This window comes from Solanum stenotomum, chromosome 6 (genome assembly GCF_019186545.1).
Source record: "Solanum stenotomum isolate F172 chromosome 6, ASM1918654v1, whole genome shotgun sequence".
Lineage (NCBI taxonomy): Eukaryota > Viridiplantae > Streptophyta > Magnoliopsida > Solanales > Solanaceae > Solanum > Solanum stenotomum.
Genome location: NC_064287.1, coordinates 58,026,291 through 58,037,666, shown reverse-complemented (window position 1 = coordinate 58,037,666; position 11,376 = coordinate 58,026,291). Strand labels below are relative to the sequence as shown.

Genomic DNA, 11,376 nt, shown 5'->3' with positions numbered 1-11,376 from the left:
TTTTGACCTAAAACACCCTCTTAATTTATACCTATTGCTAAGACTTGTCCTTGAAGTATCACTATGAACAAAACAACACCTTGTTGATTTTAAGAATTAATAAGTTTCGTCCTTCCGTTATCTAGAGTACAAAAAAACTAACGGAATAAAGTAATTTGTAATCTAAAGGCAACAAATAAATAAATTGGGCTGAATTTAGACGTGTTAAAATAAAGTAAATTAATTAATATATGATTTATTTAGACTAACATAGGTTAATTAATGGATCAAAACTCAATTATTTTATTTGCATTTTTATTTATCCTCAAAATTAACGAGTTTCATTCTTTTGTTATTTAAACATTCGATTTGCATCCTTATCGATTCTCAAAATTAACAAGTTTCATCCTTTGTTACTCAAACTTACAAAACTAATTTTTTTTTTTTTATAAACATAACTAACTTATTATTTTGAAATATAACAATGATATGTTTAACATGTAATTGATATTTTAAGAATGTACTACATGATTAAAGAATGTTTAGTTGAAAATTTAAAATATTCTCAAAATATTAATGAACTTTATATGCTTTTATTAAAACATATCAATTATTTCTCTCTATATAAAAATACATTGCATCAAAGGATATGACTTAGTGACTAATGAAATTGTTGAGAACCCTGAGGTCTCTGATTTAATACTCAATAGTTGAGGTGCACAAAAAGTGATTCGGATACCACGATCATCAAAAATCGAGACACACAAATTTGAATTGATGAAGTTGAAAGTTTAATCTTATGAATATTCTTAATAAGTTTGATTAACATTGAAATAAATCGGATCACTAACCCAAGCATAATAAAAGAGGGCAATAATGTCAATGCTATATTAATTTTATATTAAAAATCTAATTAGTGATGAACTTTTTTGATAATTAGATACAATCAAATTTAAGAAAAATATCAAATTATCTTATAATATGTTATTATAGTGTTTTTGAACGAACATAATAGTCATTTATTTTCATTTGTGCTTATCCTTATTCTTAAACTTACTCACTATCTGAACACTTTATTAAATCACTTAACTTTATTAATTAAGTTGATATGATTTTATGTAAACATGAAGTGCAAATATATCCTTCACTTTTAAATGATAAGATTGTTCAATATTCAGTATTTATACTAAATTGGATCAATATTATGTATTATCAAGATCTAATTGATCAAATCACGTGGAAACGAGATTCAAATCTACTGACTTGTTAGAATGCCTAACTTAAACCCTTGGGTTGTTTTGTTGGATCAATATTTTGTATTCTCAAGATCTAATTGATCAGATTGGGTAGAGACGAGATTCGAGTCTATTGAGTTATTGGAATGTCTAACCTAAACCCTTGGGTTGTTTGGTTTGGGAGTAAGTTATCATAGGCTTAACTTTTCAAGTATAAATTATTATAGAATAAGTTATTCCACTATGTACATGAGATAACTTATCCCATCAGTAAGGTATAAATTGTGGGATAAATAATCTCATGACTACCTAATAACTGAACCAATTGCATGATAAAATATTTCTACATTTTATCTTAAGATTATTATACCTTATACTCCATATCAAACAACTTATTATTTGAAGAAATCCTTCACTTTTATTAATATATTTTTTTTTATACGAAAAGTAGACACGAGTAAAAAAAATTCAATATTAAATTATCTAATTTAAATTTATATGATTTAATAGTACTAAATTTTAGGTTTGAGATTATTTTTGCTTAATTTTAGTTTTAGATTTCTATTCCAATTATACTTTCTCCCTAAAAATAAAATAAAATATCTCTCTCTGTTTCAATCGCCTCGAGATTTATATAAAACTCCTGCTTTCACTAATATTCCTTCTTTCACTTCTCTCTGTATTTTATCGCCGGCGGCAAGGGATCGGAGAATTTGTACTGTAAGCTGAGCTAGTTCCGTCAAGAATCGATGGCGCCACCGGCGAATGGAGGTGGCGGAGAAGTGCAGGAACAGGCGGCTCAGCCGCAGCAACAGCAGCGGGGAATTGGACAGATGCTGACGGGAGTAATAAGAATAGCGGTTTTCTGGTACTTTGCTTCCAAGTTCTTCTCACCAAAAAAGCCTATGTCCGATCCGTCGGTTCCTAATCTCCAGATCTCAAATCTATTCAACAAAGGCGAACCTTTGGTTAGTTGAATTTATCTAATATTAAATTACAATTAATGCGTTCGGACTATGTGAAGTTTATTATTAATATTTATACATGCATCTTTTGTATTTATTTTTTATTTGTATATATGGTTTGAGCTGAAAGTAGGGAGTTCAGTTGAATCTGATGCAAAAAAACAACAACCATACTTTGAGGCGTGTAATGATCTATCTAAAAGCTTAAGTTTTTAGAGAGATTCATAACTATTTTAGAATACTTGCAAGAAGAATCAAATACATGTACTTTTTTTTTGGTCTTTGAAATGTAGACATGGCACCCAACACTGTCTTTATATATTCTTACATTTCTGAAAAAATGAAAAAAAAAAAAGATGAAAAGGTGGTCATTATACAATGGAAATAAATCAATTCTGAAAATATTGATGAATTAGATGCATGTGTTGAGGTAAAGAGGAGGGTGGGTGTAGGGGTTCTTTAACTTATCTTTCCATTGCACAATTATGCCATTTCTGAGAACTGCTTTGTGAATGCAACATCTTATTTAACAACAAATTATGCTCAACTTAAAAGTTTCTGACTTGGATGTTTAATAGGACATGTGGTTCTATCTTTCCGAACAACAAAATTTCAGTGACTTTGGTAATGAAGGTGCACTTATTTGGCATGAGACAAACATACCATATGCAGTTTGGGGACCAGAGAGTACCAGGTCTCTTTCTTTGAAGTATCATCTATCTGAGGTAACATTTTTTTTTTTTGGAAACTGGTAAATGCAAGATCTTCAACATTAACTGCCTTAAAATGTGTGGTTCAATACGAACAACATTTGATTCAGGATACTGCCTTTCTCTTTTGGATGCATTGGTCTTTACTGTCTTGCACTATCTTTTACTGTGGCACAGTACTTATCGTACTTGGCTGCCTATGATTGTTTCCTCTCAGGCAGTGAAGAACAATGGGAGTCTTTATGCTCATGTTTTCTTTGCACGTTCTGGGTATTCTCCCGATCCAAATGATCCCGAGTATCAGCCATTGGCTGCTTTTGGACGGACATATTGTAAGATCGTGTTATCTGTGAAGTTTTTGTCCTTATCTATGGCTATAGAAGATGGAATTTTGTGAGTGCCTAATACTAATGTACTATTTTTGTGAACTCAGCTATTGTGGCATATTTACCCAAATCTAAAGCAGACAAGAAGAAGAGCCTTTTAAGAAATTCTGAGGACTCGAAGGAGGATGTCACCATTCCTGAGGTACACCTGTGTTTTTATATTCGGACTTGTGTTTGTATGTAATATTCTGTGCAATTTTTCATGGTGTGAGCATTGAGATCATTTGTTTCTGCTTCATGCTTTGCTTAAAGCGTGAAGCAGGGCCTTGTCACTTTTTCCACACGATTCCCTGAACAATAGACTAGAATGCGTATTTTGACTAATTTACATTGTGATGTAATAAATTTTGTTTATTTTAAATGCATTGTCATCCCTTTCATCACCATATATGATTTTTTATACCATATAATCATGAAGTATGATGAGCAGTTTCCTCAGGCAGTTCAAGAAGCTCAAGATGATCTTAAGGAGGATGGTCCTCCTGAATGGATTTCATATTGGAAACCTAATGTTACAATCAACTTGGTTGATGATTTCACAAGGTATGCCTACTTGACCAGCAATTTCTTAAAGTTCTGATTTGAATAGTACATTTGGTTTCATTTAGCTATGTTTTCTGTAACCAATTTAAAATGACAATCTTACATATAGAATTTTGCTGTATGGGTTTTTGTTGTTAAACTAGATGTGTGTCTCTCTTTCTGATCTGTTGAACTGCTTTTCCTTTTTCTGTATACAATTCTAACATCTTGTTAATTGTTCCACACACTGCTCTTTTCTTTTTGCAGATACACTGCAAATGCCATTCCACCTATTGTTGCTCCTTGTATCCTTTACTTCCTCTGTCTCTTTATTTTCTCATGGGTTCCTTTTACACAATGTATTCTGCTAAAATAGTTTCGATAGTAAGGCACTTCTGCAGAAGGCAAGAAGCATTTCAATTGAACTTGTGGAAGAGATATTGGTTGACTTGTTTGATGCAAATTTATGATTTCCGTCATGCTGAATCCTTTCTTTTTTTTGCTCTTTTTTTTTTTGAAATAAAAAATAAAAAATAAAAAAAATAAAAGAGCATCTTTGTCTGCTCTTCTTGTTCACAAAAGACATTTTCACACTGTTCAATTCCTTGACCTGACTTGTTAGACATCAATATTGAATCTACAACAGGAAACTACTATCCGACTGTTTTCTTCAATGAGTTTTGGTTGCTTAGGGATAAATTAATAGCTATCAATGATACAGTAACTGAGGTGCCTCTGCATCTAGAGGTGAGTCCCATAAGCATGACAAAATGGCAGCTATTCCTGCAGATGGACCAGTCCTTCCAAATTCATCGTAGTTATGGTAGCATGCTCGACGGGGAGTCTGATGAACTGAAGGTATCATTTACTTTGTTTTGCTGTACCCATTGGCGCAGCATTTTTGCACATGAAATAACCAGATGTGAATGATTTGTCATTAAGCCTGAGTAGTGAGTAGATAAACATGAATTTTATGCAGACACCATAAGGCTCAAGAGTATGCTAGACATTTCAAAATAGAAAAGCTGAAAAGTACATTATTAGTGTATATTCTGTTCTATGTATCTAGAATATGTTTTCCTTTTTTCTGTTTGTATTACTTGGTTACATCAGTAACAATTTGCATGTTCTCTTCCCCTGAATATTTTAAAAAATTCAACTCCAGAAGTCCAAACTAACATATTAGAGGTCCTGCTTTAGATTGCTGTAGCAATGCTGTGAAATTTTAGCAACATCTGTTATTTATGTGTTTGACATGTGATTTATTACACTTTTTCCAGAGAGTGTTTTTGGAAGGAAATCCGTACCTTCTGGGGGTGACTATGATTGTTTCAGTAATGCATTCATTATTTGATTTCCTGGCATTCAAGAATGGTAAGTACAGTAGTGAGCATTTAGCCTTCTAAGGTAATTACAGGAAGTGTGGAGTAGATTGGATTCAGAATATATTTGATTTTCCTTGCAGATATTCAATTTTGGAATAAAAACAAGTCCATGGAAGGGCTGTCTGCAAAATCAGTGGTTGTGAACTTTTTCTGCCAGTTTATTGTCTTCCTGTATTTGCTTGATAATGATACTTCATGGATGATACTTGCAAGTTCTGGTGTTGGTTGTTGCATTGAGTTCTGGAAAATAGGGAAGGCCATGCACATTGAGGTATGATCACTAATAATGGAGTCAGGTTTTTGTTTAGCTCTTTTATTACCAGTGGTTGTAATAATATCGTCATGTAATTTCATATTGGTGTTTGATTGTCGGTTCTCTCCATTATTTACTGTTACAATGGCTGGAAGTTTGAGTCAAGGTTGTATGGATATCTCCATTTTTTTCTCAATCATCCAAATTAATTCATTGTTTACACTTAGATTCTTCTTTATTGACAAGTATTCAGGAGACACACACACACTCTGACAAAGTTTCATGTGTCCTTATCTTACATAATTGCTTCTCCTGGGGTTCTCATAATCTTTATTTTGATGAACTTGGAAATTTGAGTTGCTTGGGGATAGAATACTACATGGGACTTGTGATTAATAATTGAGAATTCAAACTTATCAATGTCTTATTCAGAACTAATGCTTCTCTTTAACATACGGTGACTGATTAAGCTCAAACTCTAATCACCAGTAGTTTTATTGATAATTGTCCTTGATTTCTAGATTGACAGATCTGGTAGAATACCCATGTTGAGGTTCCGAGATCGGGAATCATATGCTGGAAATAAGACGAAAGAATATGATGATCTTGCCATGAAATATTTGTCCTATGTGTTGTTCTTCCTTGCCGTGTGCTTTGCCATATACTCTCTAATGTATGACCGCCACAAGAGTTGGTATTCGTGGATCCTCTCATCCCTGACAAGCTGCGTTTATATGTTTGGTAAGTTTCTGTCAGTCTTTTCATATGATTGCTCTCCATTTCTCTGGACTCTCTATCTTCTGGTATCTAGGATCTAGTAACCTAGTTCTGAGCCTCGTGGTGCTCTAACAGTTGATGATCTTGCAGCTGATATTACAATTTCATTGAATAGATATGTTGAGATGGAGTAATGGACAGTTTACACTTTTGATAAGCTTGTATTCTTAAAACCATTTAAAGCAGGGACTTCTAATACCATATGCTCCTATCACTTCGCTTTTTCTTAATCTAATTATTTTCTACTACTGCTGCAGGTTTTGTTATGATGTGTCCACAGTTGTTCATCAATTATAAACTGAAGTCTGTTGCTCATTTACCTTGGAGGCAAATGACTTACAAATTTCTAAATACCATCATTGATGATTTGTTTGCATTTGTGATAAAAATGCCAACGCTACATCGCCTGTCTGTGTTCCGTGATGGTAAGTTTTTGAAGTAAATTCCTTTGTAGTCGATTGATTGTTTTTATTGGGTTAAGCAGTGGTGTCGTTCTCTTCCGTGACTCTTGGAATCCAAGCTAGTATTTCCTGTTCAATGCTGTACTTGAATTCATATATGTATCATAAGCTCAAAGCCTGAGAACGTTGTACACTCTCTTTAGAGAGATTCATTGACCGTCTCAAGATCTTGAAAATTTCTTGGTTAACCAAGTAACCAGCTAGATAAGAGCATCCATGGGTAATGATCCATGCCAGATTCTTTTAAGATGCCAAGTATGTGTTTTCAATTTTTAGAGAATTCAATATTGGCTACTATTCACATTTTTGCAGAAGTTCGAGCTCTTTAACCATTATAAAAGATGAACTTGGTTCTTTAATTGCAACAGCTCATATGCTGGATTTACTTTAGAGTTTGCCATTTAGAGGTACTGATAATTATTGTGTAAATGAAAGGAGTGGTAAATAAACAGAGCCTGAATGCTACTGTTCCTTTTAAGCTTTTACATCCGCCCTCAGCTTAGATGATGTTGAGCAGTAATTTTTGTGGTCGTCTTGTTTTAGAAGTCTATCATTACAAATGTTCTATGCGTTTCTGTGGCTCTATTCTGTGCATTAGCTCACTCTGGGTTACTGATATTTCATCTGCCTTTGCCATGCAGATCTTATATTTTTGATATACATATATCAGAGATGGGTTTATCCAGTAGATAAGAAACGGGTGAATGAGTTTGGTTTTGCTGCGGAAGATGTGGATCAAGCTGCCAGTAGTTCAGATACTCCAGCATTGAAAGAAGACGAGAAGAAAACTAACTAAGCTGAATTTTTCACTTACTCTTTAGTACAACATCAATGAACTGTAAAGGTCAGAAAGATTGCTTCTTGTTTTTGGATGAACTCGGTACCTGCAACGATGATGAGTTGCTTCAGGACGTTTAGTAATTGCTCAGGATCTTTGGTTACAATGTTCAAAGTCAAGTAGCTTAATCGAGAATTGGAAATGTGACAACAGCGGCTTGAGAGGGGGGGAGCTCTGGTGCTTTCAGATGTCAATCACCTTTTCGCCACGTTTCTTAAGTTCCCAATCTCAAGTCTTTTTGTAGCTATAAATACCAGATTCTATCGACATAGGTTTTCTGGATTTCCTTTTATTTTATTGCTGTTAGGATCAAATGTTTGTGTGAAACTGCAATAACTGCTTTATGAATTGGGAATTTGGGATAAATGAAATCATTAGAAATGCACCTATATGGTTTCTTCTTTTCAAGGGATTCATGTTTCTCAAGAGTCGATTCATTCATTTTCTTATTGAAGCGCTTCTTTACAAAGGCAACTCTCATAATTTAGGATGAAGGAGTATGTATCACTCTATCATAACCCTCGTTGGTTATAAGTCAATTCATCTGAAGATACAGAACTACTGCACTAACCAATTAGAACCACCTTTTCAAAAGTCAAACCCAAAAGCAAGTTTCAAAATCAAACCATGACCAACTTTACTATATAGTCCAAAAGAAAAGGCAACTTCTTGTCCAGCATCAACTATAAAAGTTAGATTGTACAGAAATGAACAGTTCAGTTTTCTACTTTGTGAATTCAGATTATGATATATCCTAAATAGTGTATAAGGTATGGTGTGTTAGCTAAAAGAGGTATGGTCAAACTTAGAAACAACAAAAATAAGCAAAGTCTGATAAATGACAGTTAACAAGAAGAGGATATTTGGCCAAAATCTTTTAAAACAGTGTGGAGTAGTTTTTTTTCATTGAAATATGAATAGTAGTAGTAGGTGTTTTTTATTGGAAAAAGGAAAACAATTAAATTGGTTTGTCAAAAACACTGTCACAATACAGCATGTTTTTGGTGATTTAGTAGAAGCAACAAACAGTGAATCTTTGAAAACAGTTGCTTGTTTTTATAGTCAAATAAGGAAGCTATGACTTTGTGACTTTATAAAGGTCATATTTTCATTCTCCTTTCCTCCTTATATAATATAGTTTGGATTCCGAGCGTTATATCTTTTTATTTGATCTCACAATCAAAGAGCTTCTTGATTGATTTTCAAAATTTAAACTGTAATATAAATTGAGACGGAGGGAGACGTTATTAGTGAGTTTGATATAAAAATGAAAGGGAAAAAAAAAAAAGGGAGAAAGAGTAGTACTGATTGATGTGCAGATTTAAGAGTGATAGTCAAGTCATTTTGCTTATTTCTATTTCCTTCTTATTAGTGGAGTCTTTCTTTAGACCTGGGACTAGTTTGTGGTTATTTACATAAAAAATTTTGGACTTGTTTGACCCTTGGATAATAAAGTATACAGACTACTAACTATTACAATATGGAAAATGAATTTATTTATTTGATATATTAGATTTTAAATGAGATATACAAGCTTTATATATGCACTTTCTTTTGTGTAATGAAGAGTTTTGATTCTTTGAACAAGGACAAATGAGACATTATTTAGTATGAAAAAATAAACAAGATAACAACACACTATTAAGTATTTTCATTGAAAATTATCTTCTCGATAAATTAAAAGTATGTTATGTCATAATTAATCACATTTTAGAATATCTTTATATACCAAAATTCAAAACTATATTAATCTCACTTTCAATATCTTCCACCAAAGTCACATTTACTTTATTCTGAATATCTTTATTTTTAATATTAGATCTCTCCTAATAGTAATTCTAATTATTTTTTAAGTAGATTTATTATAATGGTCTAATCAAGAAAATCCTCGATAAATGTTTTTGGCCGCCAAATGTATTGGCATTAAATGAAGTGTAATAATTAGAGTATCTGAATCTGCCTATTTCCATCATTTCACAGATTTTACACCCCCTTTTTTTGTGAATATATATTTTACTTCTCTGACACTTTTGCCTCCCCTCATATATCCCTATCCCTATAATACTCTTTGTTTTATTTTATTTGGATGTATATAACAACAATCTCAAACATAAAAGACAAATAGAATCCGTTTGGATTGATTTAAAAAAATTAGATTGATTTTAAAAAAATTAATTTTTAAGTTAAAAATAAAAAATCAAACTAAAATAACTTTTAATTCAAAAAATTAGAAGTAGAGAAAGATCTACTTTTGATTTCTGACTTATTTTAAGTCATTTTTTATCTTGTCAAATACATCGTAACTTATTTTAAGTCATTTTTGACTTATTTTAAGTCATTTTTGACTTATTTTAAGTTGTTTTTTTATATTTATCAAACATTTTCAAAAGTAAAAAACCGACCTAAAAATAAATTTGACCAACTTTTAAATCAATTTAAACGGACTTTAATACTCACTTCCTTTCCTATGTTATTTTCTAAAAGAAAAATAGAATTTTTATAATTTGTGATATAAGGAGGCTTTTTTGGTTTTAAAAAATGTGACTTAGTTTAATTTAATATAGAGTTTAACAAAATAATAATAAAAAAATTGTAATTTTAAAATAAAGTTATATAAAGTTATTATATTAAAATGTCTTTTAATTTTGTAATTTTAAATATGTCATGTGAAAAAATAAAATTAAAATATTATTAAAAAAGGAAAAAGTTTGTTTTTGAAACGTACTCAAAAATAATAATAATAGTAGACCATTCTTTTTAAACCCAAGAGTATTTGTATGGTTATAAGTTATTTTGACTCATTTTATTAAGAGTAAAATAAATATTTTAAAATTAAATTATTACTAAATATAAAAATATACTATCTTTTTTTTTATAATATGTCATGTGACATTTACACCTTGTTTGAATGGTTGTTACTCGTTGAATTGTATTGTAAGTTTAAATACAATGTTTGTTTTGATTATTATTTAAATTCTAGGCCAAATTCATTGGCAGCCTACTAAAGTTGACAACGAGTTTCACTTAGACACCTCAACTAAGCGATGTTCATTTTAGACACCTCATGTAGGATTCCGTTATATTATTTTGACACTTTTCTGACAATAACAAAAAAGTGAAGGAGTGTGTAATACATACACTCATTGATGACGTGACAAACAATCAATTAAATGATTACATGTGTTATTTTCAGTTAAAAATTATTTTAAAATCTATTTAGTAAATAAAATAAAAATATTATTCTAAAAAAATCTCTTTTTTCATTACACCCAAAATTTCTTTTGTGCTTTTTTTAAGAATTATTCTTTTCTTTTACTATTTTTCATATTTATTCTTTTTTTTTTTTTTAGTGTTGTTTTTTTGGTAGAAAGAAAGAGATAATAAATATGAAATATGGGTGTTGATATCCATTTTTCCGACAAAAAGTGGAGGGAGGCGATGATAGATTTAAAAAAGAAATACAATGGAGAAGAAGAAAAATGACTGAAAAACAAATTTGAATAAAAAATTCGACCTCCATTCAGGAGTTTAAGCTTGAAAAAATGGTGGGGGATGGTGGCTTGAAAAATGGAGAAGAAGAAGAGAAAATAAAATAAAAAGATGGCTAAATTATGCCTTTCACGCGTTATTATTGGGTGTATCACAATCATTTTGACATATTAGCAAAAAGTGTCAAAATGACTCAATAAAATCCTACATGGAGTGTCTAAAATGAATATTGCCTAATTGAGGTGTCTAAGTGAAATTTGATGCCAATTTTAGAGGGTCACCGATGAGTTTAGCCTAAATTCTATTGTATCGTATCATTTGAATCCATCGTTAACTAATAACGAAAGGACACATTTTATGTTCGATTAATTTGGTA

At 31.3% G+C, this 11,376-nt stretch overlaps 1 protein-coding gene across 2 annotated transcripts; it reads left to right on the top strand.

Moving 5' to 3' along the window:
* Positions 1-1,852: 1,852 nt before the first annotated feature.
* Positions 1,853-7,919, top strand: LOC125867112 (uncharacterized). Of its 2 annotated transcripts, none has more exons than XM_049547538.1 (12): positions 1,853-2,182; positions 2,758-2,904; positions 3,107-3,221; positions 3,323-3,417; positions 3,715-3,818; positions 4,065-4,102; positions 4,420-4,655; positions 5,078-5,171; positions 5,263-5,453; positions 5,957-6,176; positions 6,470-6,637; positions 7,315-7,919. In XM_049547538.1, exons 1-12 carry the CDS (start codon positions 1,964-1,966, stop codon positions 7,467-7,469), a joined length of 1,782 nt encoding a protein of 593 aa, XP_049403495.1. In that variant the 5' UTR covers positions 1,853-1,963; the 3' UTR covers positions 7,470-7,919. The 2 variants fall into 2 exon arrangements, with proteins under 2 accessions (XP_049403495.1, XP_049403494.1); XM_049547537.1 differs by having other exon boundaries at positions 3,706-3,818.
* The last annotated feature ends 3,457 nt before the right edge of the window (positions 7,920-11,376 follow it).